Raw genomic sequence first — 17,555 nt, forward strand, 5'->3', positions numbered from 1 at the left:
AAGTTACTCATTGAAGTTCTTCTCGGGCCAGGAGACACAGAATACCGCGATGACAGCGGCCGAGGAAGACTTGGATCCAGTGCAAGATGTCGTTAGTGTACTTCCACGTTTCATACACATATACAAATTTGACAATGCGTGAGGGCTTCTTCTCTGCCTCGAGTTTTAGACATGACGCTTCCGAGGTAAACAAATGTATGACGCGTTCCACATTGCAATGGTGTGCGGTTCTCAACTCCAGCACGCATTTCATTGGTTATCCAGGTGTCGATTTTGAGTACCGCCAATCCTTAGCATTGAAAATGCTGCAAAACTTAAATAACGCAACTTGATTGCACAAAACGTATAAAAACCGTAATCTCGGTACGCCGCATCGCTGCAGTCAAGCTAGAAAAATTGAAATTTTAAACAAACAACATGTCAGATTAAAATGAATTTTCTATTTTCCCGCTACAGTTTTGGCAAGTTGTCTAACACGAACTATCCACAGGCAGGGCTAAACTCGCGAATTTACTACGAAACAAATCAAAACTAACAAACGGGGCGCTATAAATCTTTCCGGCAATTTCAGATGCGATCTAGCGTACCTGCTATCGTATGAAGTTGACGTGTTGTTACTGATTTCATAGTAAATTGACAGTTTGCTGCACAAATACAATATATACTTGACTGCTCGGCGTTTCTTAGCAAATTTTGTTGGCCTTGTACTGTTTTGTTACTATAATTAGATAATGATAACCGAGTTCTTGCGTCTGTGCCTACGTGATTGATACAAATGTATTGATGTTTACACAAACATACACGTCGGGGTCACCGATGTACCTATTTGAAATTCGTGTCTATATTAGGTACTGAGTATTGTAATGAAAGGCTCTTCAAGACGACTATTTAATACGAATGTTGGTACAATACTGATCTATATTAAAACATCAATATATCAATCATGTAGGCACACGTCAAGACCTGTATAAACCTTTTGTAAAGGCTCTTACTGACGACGTTTAGTAAGGTATTCGAAACTAGTTTATGCATTAAATGAGTTTTAATCTAGTTGCGTAACTCATTTTATCCGATTAAGCAAAGAATTTAATATAAATTAACATGATAAAATTGTGAAACCATAAATTATTACATTTATTACAGAGCGATGTTTGGAGTGCTTGTGAGCTATCGTGGTTAGCAAGTATTTTTACATATAATTTGGAAAAGTTTTATTTAAACGTAGAATCTATATTAGGTTTATTAGCTTCTTCATAGACCACGCATTCTTGAGAATGTATACTAAGGATCACATACGAATCTTGAAAATTATTTAATTAAAATTTGCTTGTTACTAGTTTTGAAAAAGCTCATTGATGTAGATATTTATTTCTGGACTCACCAACAAGGCCACACATAAAAAAGTAAATAGGCGTACACACACATAATGCTTATAATATTTTATGTATAAGTTTATTGCTAAAAATATATCGAAACGAGGTATGTACTCAGGACTTATTATTTTGGTATAAAATTGCCACCGAACCGTTCTTTATGGTACAGTACCGAGGTCTATGTCTTAAAATATAATTCGACGTGTATTGAATTTAGCATCTTCTAAGTTACTTATAGCCTGTAGTCGAGTACATTAAGTTTTTACATTTAATCCACAACCTCTGAAGGAGTCTACAGGCTTACTCTAAATTCTTCAATTTGTCTCTCATCATTGTTAGTATTCCATCTTTTTCCGCTATCCCTTTTATTTAATCTTCCCAGGTTTCAGGTGGGAGCCCTACCTATACCCATTAAGCCATTCCATGTAAAGGTCCTTTTGACCCATCTGTCATCACAAACGCGGTTGAGTATACATCTATATACATAAACTGAGTCCCTATTTCCCTTGGTCACGGCATCACGCGTGAACGGCTGGACCGATTTCGCTAATTCTTTTTGTAGTTGTCAGTTGTTTGCAATTGTCAAGAGAAGGTTCTTATAAAAGAAATTAAGAAAATTGCGCCAAAAATTAGAAAATTTAAGAATACTTAACCACCCCATGTTAAGTCATGACTTTCGTTACGATAGCAATTTTTTCAGTGAATTTTCATGCAGTTTTACTATTCTAACTTTTTTCATATAACCTTATGGCGTTTGACATAACATTGACAGAATGCATGCTACAAATATCGTCAGAGAGGATGTAAGAAAACTGAATATCGTTTAAAACAAATGCTTCGTTCGGAGTTATTACATTGATAAAATACATATAAAATAATTACAGTCGCTAATTGTTTGTGGCATTAATTTTGAAAATCTATGTTTTTCACATGACCAGTTATGTTACCTGTTCCAGTATCGGCATGCCATCAAAACTATTCATATTCGCCCCAGAAAAACAATCAAAGGATGTTGTTTATCATAAAGCACTAGAATAATAAACACTTTGTTTCTGAAATAGTTTTTTAGTTAATTATACCAATTCGAAATTAATATTCATAGTTTAGACAGGACTACGTCTGTCGCGACCACCAGTTTTTTTATATATTCAGTAACATTTGTTTGCATATATAAAACTTGCGCGTGGGTCTTATACCAAAAACAGGTACAGAAGAAAAGAAATATTGTTTGTATTCAACAGACGCAGATGACAAAGGGTTTTAGCACCTCTGGTAATAAAATAATTATGAAATATCTCACACACTATAATTAGTGGCGCTACAGCCTTTTTAGGATTGGGCCTCAGCTTTCTCTATTTATGAATCATTCGTCAATCTAATAGCCAAGTAGGTGATTCTGTGCCTGACACACGCAGGGTCTAAGCCAAGCTGCTCTTCTCACAATGTTTTCCTTCACCAATCGAGCGAATGTTAAATGCGCATAGTAAATCTATTGGTGTACAGTCAGGGATTGAACTAGGCCAACACAGCTAACAATGGTGGAAGTATATCGCGACAAATATGACAGATACATATCGGATTTCCTTCATGACAGACCATTTGGTCGATACCGTTGCCACAATTACCGCTTAAGGGTATCATACAATGCACAATTTGCATGAACACAATTGCTTTTAAACGAATATTGCCGTGATTAAGTAGATATTTCTTTTCATTTATTATTTTTTTATTTTATTTTCTATTCGTATAACTTAATACTATAACAATAGAAAACTTATTAATATAAAATTTAAAATAAGAACATAATACTACGTATAAACAAATCAAGAAAACTTTTATGCTCGATAAACTTAATACAAGAAGCCTTTTATAACAAATTATAAATAACAGTAACAACCCTAAATATATCAGTCTCACATGCAGTTTTCTGGATGCACAAGACGCTACATAAAATATAATGAAAGATTGTGTGCTGTTGTGTAAATCCCCAATCACACCAATTGTCTTCAAAACCAGCTGCGCACGGAAATATTTCCGAACCAATTTGACTTAGGGTCCTTCAAGAAAAGAGCGTGCCAATTCCTAAAATACCAGCAATCGCTTGCGAGTCTTCTGGCAGTGCCAGTGTCCATGAGCAGCGTTATCACTTAACAACAGATGAGCCTCCTGTCCCTCTTGCTTAAGATTTCGGTCCTATGCATGACACGGACCTATATTACCGGTGTATTAAAGTTATTGGGAAAGCACCTTTACACACTTATTTGTGCTGTATTTTATGTCTACCATTAGCCACCATATCCGAAAACATTGTTACGAGTCCTGTAATCCTCTATTATAATTTTTCCTTCATCCATCGGTTTCAGGCGAATTTTCATTCAGTGAAAATTCAACAGTTTTGGTCTAGTGATTTTATTGTGCGATACTCATACCTGAGGTAGTAGGTTCAATCCCCGGCTGTGCACCAATGGATTTTATTTCTATGTGCGCATTTAACATTAGCTCGAACGGTGAAGGAAAACATCGTGAGGAAACCGGCTTGCCTTAGACCCAAAGAGTCGACGGCGTGCATCAGGCACATAAGGCTGACCACCTACTTGCCTATTCAATTTATAAATGATCATGAAACAGATACAGAATTCTGAGGCCCAGACCTAAACAGGTTGTAGCGTCATTGATTTTTTTAATTCATTTACACATTCACAATCACAGAGTCATTATTTATCACTACCATCGTTTTAAAACCAATTGTGATATTTATTTATTTTCGTTTCTAACTTTTAATAATTTAGTCGACTAACACACAAATTATATAAAGGTAACTAAGTAATGTTAAGTGAGTTATTCAAAATCAAACTGTAACTTATGTACATAAAACGCTATTCACAAAAACATGTTCATTAAAGAAAACCGAAGCCTTCCTGTCACAAGGAAGCTTGTGCATAATATCTTAATATTTTTTTTAAAACCCAGGGACGAGAGTTGCACGTCGAAGCAACTGGGACACCACTGATTATTTAGATTGTATTAAATCTACCTTCATACACCATCTATCAATACGAGGAACAACGACTCAATGTCATTTCAAATTCAGTTCCTTGTGAAAGAGTATGGACACTTTTTGCATAAGCTCCCTAATCCTGGGTTTGTTTGAAATTGAAAACCAACGATTACAAATTAAAAACTTAAGCGACAAAACGACTTGTAAGTAATGTTTTATATAAAAATCCAATACTATATTATTTGACTGTATTATTACACCGACACATGTCCACCATTGTAATGTTCGTTGTAATAAATTAACACTATTCTACCTCACTTTTTTAATGTTAATAGTTTTTTATGTTACTTCTTTCAAGTGCCATTAAATATCTTTGTTGTAATTCTTTTGTCCTTGCATGTATGTCCTTGTAAGCTAATGACATAATATAAAAACTATATTGATAGTATTTAAAAAGCTTCTATAATTAATTGTGATTCATCACTGCCGCTGTCTTGTCTCTCAAAATGGCCGTCTCGCTTGCGTCGCTGTAAAACTTCACGTAGTCACAGACTACATTCGTTGTACAGTTGTTGACAAATACTCTCTTTTTTTTTCTTGTCTGTGAATCAATCAAGGATACTTCAATTAAATATTGCACTTCTTTGTGTATTCCTTGTATATGTGAAATGTATTTTATTGAATAAAGAAATATACATAACCGAACGATACGTTTAACCTGTACTTAACGCTTATTGCTCGAAGAAATTTTCACTCTTCAGAAAAAATCTAATTTGATTTATACAACAACCGTTCGAGATTGACATCAAATTAAAATCTATCAGATACGAGGCAATCCATTACAGCTTCAGGCAAGATATGACTCAGGCGATTTACTTTGAAATATTGCTTCGATAATGTTTTTTATCGGGCATCTTGAACTTTTATTGGACAGATTAAGAGTCTCTCAGTTGAAAGAGATTATTCTAAGATGTTTCAAGCTCACTCGACTCAATTCATTTCCTTTGCTGGTTCTATACAAATTGTCATAGCCTACGGATACATGAAAATTGCTTGGATTTTATATAAAACATTACTTACAAGCCGTTTTGTCGCTTAAGTTTTCAATTTGTAATCGTTGGTTTTCAATTTCAAACAAACCCAGGATTAGGGAGCTTATGCAAAAAGTGTACATACTCTATCACAAGGAACTTGAATTTGAAATGACATTGAGTCGTTGTTCCTCGTATTGATAGAAGGTGTATGAAGGTAGATTTGATACAATCTAAATAATCAGTGGTGTCCCAGTTGCTTCGACGTGCAACTCTCGTCCCTGGGGTTGTATTTTGGATCCTCGCCTGAGAACCAATGGACACGTTTAGCACTCGCTCGCTCAAAGGCCACACAAAGTCGACGGTGTGTGTCAGGCACAGAAATTATGATGGAACTGATGCAGATAACTGAAGCCCTGGTATGCCATTGTAGTGCCATTAGTATAAATGATCAGAAATTAATACATTACAACATAAGACACATTTCTTCGTCAATATAATAGACGTTGACGTTATTACATATTTATATGCGCATTAAAGAAATATTTTTAAAAATACCTCCCAAATGTACTTGTACCACAAAGAACGGTTCGGTGGCCGTCGATACACAATCTTATACTAGAATAATAAGTCCTGAGTACATACCTCGTTACAATATCTTCTTACCAGGAAGAAAGGCACACAATATTATTTTAAATAGTGGACGTAACTATTATCAATTATAATTAACAAAAAGTATATATCAAAATAAAAATGTGTCTAACGTAACCCGAGTAAATCTCAACAATGACTCAACTAATAAATGTGACGATCGGCCGAGAAAAAATATTTGGGATTGATCAAAAATTATTAAATTAAAATTATTTATTTCGTACAGTACTATTTTACGAATGAAGAACGCGTAGAAAGCCGAGGTCTTGAATAAGGAAGCTTCCAAGATTTAAGATTGCCCCAAGTTTACATAAAAATTGATTTAAATGCAGCATTTTAGTTATCTAGGAAAGTGTTTTTGTTGGAGAAAAGTCGCCTTTCCGTTTCGCGGAGACGTGGCCTGAATATTTTATAGGATCTTCTGATGTAATTTAAAACTTTAAAGGCTACATAATAACGAGATATTCGTTTTGTTGATTCGTCGTAGAGTAACCTATTTCCCAAGCTGAGAGATTGCGTACTATGTCTCCCACACATATACTATACAACAAAAATACTATTCCAACTATCTACAATACCTCTAAAAGTTCATGAACAAGGAAGAACTTATCCCTCCCTCTATAGTTCTGTAGATCGCACCAACCACGCGACTTCTTGAGCTCATGTTATCCGAGTTCATCAGACGTAAAGGCAGAATACAAAATACCATCCGTATCACTTCGACATCTGTCGTTCTACAACTGAGCGTTTCTTACGGTGACTTATCAGAGGGTGGTATCACTTAATGCATGGGCATCCGTTTATAGTGGACTTTCTTTTTTCCACCACTATCATGACCCAATAGGTTTAGAATTGAAGTTTAAAGTATCGTCTGCCAGCTAGAAAATAAAAAGTTTATTAACCCCACAAACACTTAGAAATCGTCAACAATCATTAAACCATTCGATATGAACGGTCTTTGTAAAGTTAAAGGGGTTCATCAGTCGCCCCGAACAAAGAGTTATCAACGCCTCGGGTCACTCGTAACTGAAGGGCCCGGCTTCTTCAGTCAGCGCATTACCATTGTCTCTTTTGCGACATGCTAAACTTTTTTTACTAAATAAATTGAACCCTACGCCGTTGGTAATAAAGAACACAAGTCCTATAACACCTTAATGAGGGTTTAGGTGCGTGCTCGAGTACTGAGTTTTCTTTGTTCTACTTCTAATTGATTTAAATGAGCATAAACGGAACGATTTTAAAAATGGAATTCTTTTTGTCATTGACAATTTGAACGAGCGTCCTTTTTACAACTGTCATTTGTTACTTTGACGCTGACAGGGGATTCACGGAAGTAGTCTAGTGACAATTGATTGTTGCAGGTTTTTTTTCTTATTTAACAAATAATTAATTTATCGTGATAAAAAGTCTATTTCCTAAGAACATTGACAAAGATGCGCGTGGCACAGTGTTGAAACATACGGTCTGTGGCACTGCCACATATTGGCACAACAGATTAATCATTTTGATTTTGGCAAATATAAATAATAAAATTTTCTGTACTTATTCTAAATCTAATTTAACGTCAAAGTTATGCAAGTATCCTTGCATTTATATAAGTAAGTGTTAACTTCGCATTACACAGCTTCTTCATTATACGAAAATCGACACAGTTTAATATAATTTGAATCTTGTTAAGTCTTGAAGTCGCGTAATATGAACATAATGTTCTCTTAATAGAATTTACTCCGACTCGAATGTCGCTAGTTTTTCAATGTGTAGAGATGTGACTTGCATAGACTTTGCCATCGTCACAATATATTCTCTATGAATTTCTTTTTTACCTCTCGAAGCAGAGGTGGCCTTACCCATTGCGAGGCTCCGGGTGGCAGGTCATTACGAGGCCCTTTATCCTTCGTGAAAAGTATGTGATGCGAAAGTAGGTCTTGTTGTTAAGTTTAGGTATTTGTCATGTTTGAGGAGTAATGCTTAAGTTATACAAATAAATGAAATTTAAGTTTTAAAACATTAAAAGGTGACATTAAAATGAACTTTAACCCGGATTAGACCTTTTAATACAATCTCAGTTCGGTCTACATCAGTAATTGTTATGGGCCACAAACCGGAGTGAGTTTGAGAATTCAGATTTTCCATTCCAGCAGCCATGGACGTAGATATAGACTCGGGCTGTGATTCCTGTTCTTGCCTGGATAGCGTGCCACTGCACCAGTGCCCTAAGAGACACTGATACAATAAAATTGAAAGATAAGTATGCAGTAAGGATTTTGTAACTCATACTGCAAGCAAATAATTCCAAGGTGACAAGAGAGAGAGAGACAACGTATGAAATGAAACACGGGATTGCCCCGTGCGATAGAGGAGCGAAACATTATGCCTCGACTCCCGATGCTATGCGGGTAAAAAAAAAGATCTTTAAGTGTTTCGAGGCGCGATATTCAAGAACTACAGGATTAATTTTTCAATTCTTTTTCGAGTGAATGAATTAGTACCTTAAAATTATTTTAGTGTACCGTATGTAATTAAGGATCAATTTCAAAAGTTTTAAATTAAAAAACATAGTTTAAAATATCGATATTTTTTTAATTTGCTTGGCTTGTTGCGCGAGGCCCCTGCAAGAGCAAGGCCCTGGGCTATTGCCCTGTTCGCCACCCCCTAAGGCCGCCGCTGTCTCGAGGTAACGACACTTATTGCTTTCGCAATTTATACCATAGAGACTAGTAGAAATATAAAGAGCTGTTTTCTAACATGTAAACCACAGATCACTTTGAAATGATGAAATATTTTTAGGAGCGAATTTTTGAAATTGGAATTTAAGTAACGAATGTTTTTTTTTTATTACAAACAGATTGTAATTTATTTTTTCCGTAGAATAGGCGGAAAATAATAGTGGCTCAAATAAAATAGTCTTTCCTCCAACTTCGATTGTGTTGCCTAGTGAGTTCTCTACTCACTACTCTCTACTCTTGGGCCGACACTTGTACCCTGCACAGGCGCTAATTAAATAGTTAAGTTGGCGCCTGGCAGATAATACCGGTGAACCCAGAGCTGGTGCTTTCCTCGCTCAACGATTAAGTATCGCAATATAGTGAGGAAATGCTGCCAACATTAAAGGTACACTGCCTGTTCGTTTAATTTTTTATTATTATTATGTAGAATAAGAAAATTTTTATTGCTCTAAATATGTGTGTTGGAATTATGATTAATATTATATATTATAATGATTGCATACAAGTACGTCGCAGATTCAACGTGATTAATAATTGCAAAATTGATGTAACTACCGTCGTCCGACATTATAACTTAATATTTAAACACAGTCGGTGCGCACGTCCGGCGCAGGCGCCGATCAGAGAGCTACTGCTAAGCGCTAACTGCAGTCTGAACTCAACGATAGATTCTACGCACTACTGATTATTTGACTTTAACGCATTGACAATTTACAACCTGTACTTTATTACGTAAGCTCTGACAAGTAGTTTTTATAACCTAAGTTTGAAATTCGAACAATCCATGACACTCGTCCTCAATCAAGAATAGATATTTTTTTCTCGGCATTACGACGTAAAATCCACTTACCCGCCACTCTAATATAACTCAATCAATCCGGAATCGTTCAGCCGGTTAACCGGTTGATTTAATTAACTTTCCGTGACATTATGACCGGCTTACATCCGATTTTACGTCCGGCTCGCATTGTGTAGACACAATATCGGTAGGTTTATTGTCGAGCGAATCGATTCTTTGTTAAGTGCTCAGTCGAGGTAATATAGACGAAATGAAAGGACTAAAAATGTTTACTGAGGTATTGAACAACTATAATTATTCCTCGACATGGCTATACATGTGACTACACAAATTAATTTATTTGGTTTCTGTTGACAATAGCTTTCATTAAGAACTATCTTAATGAAATAATGTCATTGAACGATTTCAAAAAAGGAAAAACCATTTTGTTTGAATTAGGTTTTTGTAATGATGATTTTATTGGAATGATGAGTATTATGTATGGAATGCAAGATATAGGATTATAACCGGTGCGCTATATTATCGTAATGCTTGTCTACTTGGAAAGTCTAAAGTTGATGGTCATGGCTTACAATGCTGATTACCTACGAAGATATGAATAACAGTCACCGGAAATATTAAGAAGCTTTAGATCGCAATTGGAAGGTTTTTGCAACAATCCTAAATATAAATATATAGGAACAGAAGTATATGTATTAGGAATATTATTGAAGAAGTGTCTTCACCAGACACCTCGCGAGTTTTCTTAACAATATTTATAAATAAAATAAGCTCCCGCACTACATGCATCGGGGAGGTTAAAAATAATAACTTATTCAGAAACCTGACGCAGTCATCAATAAAAATATGCTACGCTAATTATGTTAACGGGAAATATTCGCGACGTATCGAATAAAAATTGCCTAGCCATAACTCGATTAAATTACGGTCGCGTGCGGCTATAAGCGTAACTGTAGAATTAACCAATGCCCGTATTGCTAATGGCTCCGACATGCAAACTGGTCGCTTTCCTATCTGACAGTAATCTCTGGTATTATAGTTCAAATCACAGGTTCAACCACTTCACCTGTTTAACTGCACGAGATATGTTGGATATTTCATGTTACACAGTTATTTAGATAACCAGTTAAAAATCGGTTTCAATTTGATAATTTTTCCAGCCAATCAGGCAAGTTGCGTCGTAAAATTCAAGTTTTACTAACGAAGAACATTATATAAAATACAGATATTTATTGTAATGCTTACACATTTGGGGAAGATCCCCGATCTTCCATAACAAACTTAATAGTTAATTCCAATACAATTTAGATTTTTTTTAAAACTGTTTACAATATCTTCTCCTCCTAATTTGTTAAAACAATAAGCATTACACGATGGACAATACGATTTGTATGTGAGCGTAATGTGTACGTACATATTAGGTCTCGGGAATGCAAAGCGCTATTAACAACTTATAACCCTATAGGCGCCCTATCTGCGTCATAATAGAAAACAAATGAATAAAGGGCGAAAAATGTGATGCGATTTTTCATAGAGCTCGCTATTTTCTCATAATATCACTTGCTCACAATGTCCCAGCCTATCTATCATTCACGGTGTAGCGCGTCAACGACGCTGCGCACCCAATTATATGGAACGGGAAACTTTGCTTCTACAATATGCTTTTTTCTTACTCTTTGTTCGTGTTAATAGTTTTACTACGTTGAATTATTCTTAAATACCAATTGTGTCGCAACGGAGCTACAATATCTAATTTAACCTTTTCAATATTAAAGATACAGAGAGTTTAAAACGTATTTTTCATCGGTATAGAGTATAATTCTGAGCTTTTCACCTGCGTATCCCAACAGAAGGCGTTTTGATACATAGATTATCTTTAATTGTAAATATTGATGTCCTGTAAATCGACGATAAGCACCGAGTTTCAGGCGTTGTTTTATAATACTCGACAGTGTCCTAGTGGGAATCTTTATTTCTTCTTTGCTTCCTAAAGGGGTTTCGACGAATATTGGCTTTAACAGCATTAACGGCCTTTGTAGTTCAAACAGCATACGGCCGCCCCGATCTTTTCCGGTCTTAGCCAGACGAAGTGTTGTTGTATTTTGAAGTGTCTGAATTATGACCGACCACTTTGTGCAAGGTGAAACTGCAATCCTATTTTCTTTAACACCCCATTTCGTATTGTAATTTGTTAATGAACACGAAAAAATATGTGAAATGGCGCATAATCGAAAAAAGTTTAAGTGTAAGTAAAATTCAAAATAATGAAAAAGTTGAAAAAAAGAAAAGTTTTTTTTTGTATCAGTATTTATGGCCAGACTTGTTATATTTTCTAGGCATTGTTGTTTCAATAGTAGTCAACGTATTCGTCCCTTTATATGTACCATTCTTGTGGATCTTTATGTGTTTTTTTCATAAATATATGAACATATAATTTTCAGTGGCTTACGAGTAATTTAATATTTCTTGTTCCAGGTGACAGAAAAAGATGAGATATTCCGTAGTGTTGTGATGGCAACCGGTTTCAGATAAGTGGTATGTGATAAGTGAACTGTGAACAATGGGGACACTTGGGCTCTTTATAATCGGATCCCTGCTTATTGGATGGATTGATGGTAAGTTTGAACTTAACTTCATATGTTAACTATAATTAAGTCGAGCAAGTGTTATGTAACTACGCCTACGGCATTTGGAAACATTTTACAATAGTTTATGAAGTAAAATTCAATAGAATGTCAGTCTGACAGCTCGAACGTGACAAATTATATTGTCAGTTGTCAACTACACGTATTCTATACTTACGTAGTTTCCTATACTAAATATATCGTTAATTTTTCATTACGATACCAATTATATTTTGGATTCGAGCTCGGGTGAGATAAGATCTCACAAATTACCTTTGAGGGTAATTGCGAATGCATTCGCAAAAACAGGTTACGTAACAAACATGTATCTTAATGTAGAGAACTCTAAGTCAAGAGAATGTGATTTCCTTGTGTTGTATAGCAATATCGAGAATGAATATCAAATCAATTTATGATAAATAAAGTTAATTTTTTGTTAATATTTATTGTAATTAATTATGCTAGTTCTATTAATAGTTAAACTTATTCATTAAACTCTAATGTTATATTCTCTCCAGTCTCAATTCAGATTAGCCACCTTTGGCATAACATTAATTCCCAACTCATATCGTAAATCCAAATGGTAATGGTAGGGAAGAGTGAGGGCAAGAGAAGTTGGTGTCGATCACCTACCAATGGGTAGACCTGACCAAATCAGGACAATTATGGGTCTGATCCGGGAATCTGACCAAATCAGGACAATTATGGGTCTTAACATCCCTAATGCACTGAGACAAGCTGAAGATGATGGTATGAAGGTAGAGGCAGCAAATCGACCTCAACTGAGCGTTTCTTAAGGCAATTTTTTTCGCGCACCACTACTATCTGGAACCAGCTGCTCACTAAATTATTTTCAAACCAATTCGAGTTAAGGTCTTTTATTAAAGAGTGCACTAATTTTTAAACGGCAGGCAACGCACTTGCAAGCCTAGTCTTGTCTGGCAATGTGAGTATCCAAGGGCGGTTTCACTTAACATCAGGTCAGCCTCCTGCCCGTTTGCCTGCTGTTACATTAATAATAAACCTATCCGTTGGGGCTTTTCAAGACACACGACCTTCAGTAAATAAGAGTAAGAAAAAGAAGAGAGGATCTTAAGATTAATTTCAAAAGCAACTTGAATTAATGCAATTAAATAAATAAATGCGCATTTTATGAAACAGCAGCAAATTATTCGCATTTAATTTTGCCTTTTTTGAAGCCTTTTTTAATCGCAATTATACGATTAGGGTGAGTTACTGATGATTTATGTTTTTTCCAATTAACCATTAATTAAGTATAATTTAATTATACCAAATTATAAAGACATAAATAATATTGAAAGACATGACGTAAATGTGAGCCGAAGTAATTAACTTGAAGATGAATTTAAGATATCCGATTTATAAATTATTTAATTTAATTACATCGTGTTGCTTCATAGTACTTTTAAGAGCGAGTTTTTTTCTGAGAATCTCTCTTTTTTTCAAAGAATCTTAGTCAGGTTTTAAAGATCAGTCCATAAACTAGCTCGCGCATTCAACGTGGAATTATTTCATGTGTATTTGACATACTCCTCACCCCACTATTGCATCGTCAAATCATTGGTATTGGTATAAATTCATATCATTTTCTTCATTTGTTTACGTTGATACAGAATCAATGAATAAAAATAGAAAAAGAGTTTGATATTTATTACTTTATAATGTATTTTGGAGTCTATTCAAAGAAATTTATTATATTTAACGTATTGTAATTGTAATATATTTTTAATAAATGATTATTTTTCTTCACAAGCCGGTTATTCCTGTTTATAGAGACCTATACCAGTGTATCCCAATGGCCTCACGCTCTACATGGGGTCGATTTGATTGTTAAGAGCTATTCGAAAATTTATTTAGAATTTTTGGAATTTCGTTGTAATATCTTCTAAAGCGCATTCTTTAACTTTCGTAACTGAATTAAATGTTTCAATACTAAAAAAAATGAGCATAAATAATAAGGGCAACACTGCTTTGTAATCCAATGTAAAGCATTTATTATAGTGATCTTACGTATCTCGCGTTTGATAAGTGATTTTAACGGGTTACAAAGTTATTTATCATATTATTTTCCTATAGCAATAATGTGGGAAAATACTAAATATCAATTCAGATATGTAACAATATTTCCAAGGTGCCACCTCCCCGAGGGCGAAGCGAATCTAATTACCAGAGAAGCGACAAAAAATCCTCTCCATTTCACTATAAATTAACTCGTTTCTTAATCCGAGAAGTAAAAAGGCTCTTAGCTGATTAACTTTCAGTGCTAACTGGAGCAGCTCCAAGCATAAATCATGAGGGTTTTTTTTATATAAATGGTGTCACTCGGCTGAAAATTTACCTCAACTGCGCTAATGATTGGAAAGTATTGTCACAGTAACTTTAATTAAATTTAACATATAATAATTTTGATAAAGGTTTCTTGCAACAACGAAGTTGCGAATTTTCCAAATTCCAATCTTAGGCCTCAGATTTCCCAGGACCAAAACAAAATATTAATTAATTTCGATGTATTCAAATCAAACTCTGAATATTTTCGATAGATATTTTTAATAACTCTAGTACTAGTACTAGCTCTACGCCCTTGACTTGCGAACTGGTCGTAAATGTTGCAACTAATTTATCTTCTTTTTGACGTTCATTAGTGTCCTTGTTGGTTGTCCTATATGGATAAAGATATTTTGAGTTTGAGTTAGTGAAAGTAGTTTTGTATGCATTGCTTTTTAACTTTGTTAATTGAAAAGCAAACATGCTATAATTTTTTTGTATAATAAAACAGCAGTATTGGCCTAGCGGCTTCAGCGTGCGACTCTCATCTCTGATGTCATAGGTTCGATCCCCGGCTACTCACCAACGGACTTTCTATGTATGCATTTTCATTCGCTCGACCGGAGAGCTCAGAAAAAATCGACAGCGTGTGTTAGACACAGGAGGCTGATCACCTAGAGATTGTCAAATGATCACAACAGATACAGAAATCTGAGGCCCAGACCTAAAAAGGTTGCAACGCCAGTGATTAATTTATTTTATTTATATATACATAAATATAGGTGAAGTTTTATATTAATCATTTGGAAATTTAAATTTACGGCAAATTTTTTACCACTTGTGTTTGGTTATTTGGCCTACATGAGTCCGGTTAATACAAGATAGTACAATTTGTTCGGCTATATGTAACATATATAATATTTGTAATGAATAAACTCAAATACTGTTACAATTTTAAAAAAAAATGTAGCCATTAGATTGCTACATTATCTTTAGGCTATATTTATTTGTCGTCATTTATTCATACCAAGGTTCATAGGCAGCAGAATTTTCCAAATTCCGTCTGCAAAATCCAACCTAGAGTTGAGGCGCTTCTCATTCGAATTCTTCGCGAATATAATAAATACTACTTATCCAGAGCTTGATATATTCGGTATTGGGCTGTTCAATTTAAAAAATACATTTTTAAGTACATATTCCGCATTGTAAAGCAAAAAATTACAAAAAAAACAAATTAGAAGTGTACTATTATAATTTTTGTAACATTTATGTTCACTATAATTGTTATGTACTTGTAACACATACTGTAGAATTGTAAATATGATGTGGCGATCTGTGGTGATTGATGTCCAGCCATGTGTTCAGTTTTTTATACATTGATCGTTATATTTCCAATGATTTTTTAAATACCATTCTCGTAAATACCATTTCCGATTACGCCTAATAAGTTGACTACACTTATCTTCTTTATGGGTAACAGTTTTGTCACTAAGAATTGCTAATAAATTTGCTAATAAATTGCATAAGTCAAGTTAGTTTTTTGTTAGCCTTGCAACCCCACTACCCTTATTTTATGATATAATCATGTTTTAAACGATTAATGACAATTGACACAGCTTCAAACAAAGAGTTTTCATTTATGTGACTTTTGACATCCCTCCAACTACCGCCGCAGTCGGCACCAGTTCAAAATATAAACGTATAAAACTCGGTCATGCGCCTGTTAATAAATCACAGCGGCAAAATATTTGATCTAGACTACATCTAAAATATTCAAATCACTGGCGGACTGGCAAACTAAGTGCGCAAGCTATAAATAAACCTACTACGCCAGTATAAAGCAGTTTGCGCCGGTTGAGACCGGCTCTATCCGGTTGAGGATACCCACTTCCTACAGGTGCAATATCTCAATATGTCCCCTCAGATATATCCTTATTCCCAGTATCGTGTTAGAACAAGGTACATAGATTGCATTATGTGTCTTCGAACATTCGTACATATCGTTTGAATGTAAATTCTTGACAAGTTGTATGTTTCACGTCGAATTTGTCGACGATTTCGATATACATATTTGAATAATCTCGTTCCGATTAGATGTTCATTTGCCATTCTGCGTTCCGTTTTAATCGGTTACGTACTATATAGTACGTAAGTAAATAATAAAAGTAATTAGTACTAATAGTACTTATAGTAATAGATTATGGATATAGAAAAAAAATCAGAAGCGCTACACCCTTTTTAGGTCTGGGCCTCCGATTTCTGTATCGGTTTTAAGATAATTTATCAATCTAATAGACAAGTAGGTGATCAGCCTGACACACGCCGTCAACTATGTTTTTATCACGATGTGTTTCTTTATCGTTCGAGCGAATGTTGAATGCGCACATAGAAAAAGTCCTTTGGTACTCAGCCGGGGATCGAACCTAAGACCTCAGGGATGGGTAGGCAAGATACATTATTTATTTTACCTTTTGTTCGGTTCACAGACAAAACTATTTGACTCTTTTTATGTAATTAAAAAATAATAAAAACGAACAAAACTGGAATTTTAATAAAAAAATGTGTGCGTGTACTAGTGTACACACGTAAAGAGGTGAAACTTCTTTATGACCTAATTTTTCGAAAAATGATCTACTATATGTAACTTTATAGAAATTGGATAAATAAAGTTAAATAAGATAAAGTTTAACAAAACGCTATTATATATAATATAACACAAACAATACAATTATTTGATTTTACCTTATTACTACTAGATTATTACAGAATTTCATTCATTGTAATAGAATTATTACTATCAATGTTAATATAAATTTTTGTTATTAATGCCTTCGAATCTCTTTAAATCAACCGTGATAGGGACAAAAAAAAGATGGCGTGTAACCGAAAAATGTGACGGTTTTTTTTACGCCGATAAAGTTTCACTTTAAAAAAACTGCTAACAAAACCATCGGATTAATTGTTTTCTAGCTAACTAGGTCGTGGGTTCTCTGCGATGGGAAAAATTAAAACTTTTAAACAGACAACAGACAGAACTTAGACCCCTAAACAGAACATACGTTTCTGC

The 17,555-nt window shown here is 34.7% G+C and overlaps 1 protein-coding gene across 1 annotated transcript in view; it reads left to right on the top strand.

Moving 5' to 3' along the window:
* Nucleotides 1–17,555, top strand: part of LOC123711916 — a 236,161-nt gene that overhangs the window by 33,792 nt on the left and 184,814 nt on the right. Inside the window, exon 2 of the mRNA XM_045664779.1 lies at nucleotides 12,054–12,193. Within this exon, the coding sequence (XP_045520735.1) occupies nucleotides 12,139–12,193 (55 nt within the window). The 5' untranslated portion in view covers nucleotides 12,054–12,138. The remainder of the gene's footprint in view (nucleotides 1–12,053; nucleotides 12,194–17,555) is intronic.

The sequence above is a fragment of the Pieris brassicae genome, chromosome 7 (genome assembly GCF_905147105.1).
Source record: "Pieris brassicae chromosome 7, ilPieBrab1.1, whole genome shotgun sequence".
In the NCBI taxonomy this organism is placed as follows: domain Eukaryota; kingdom Metazoa; phylum Arthropoda; class Insecta; order Lepidoptera; family Pieridae; genus Pieris; species Pieris brassicae.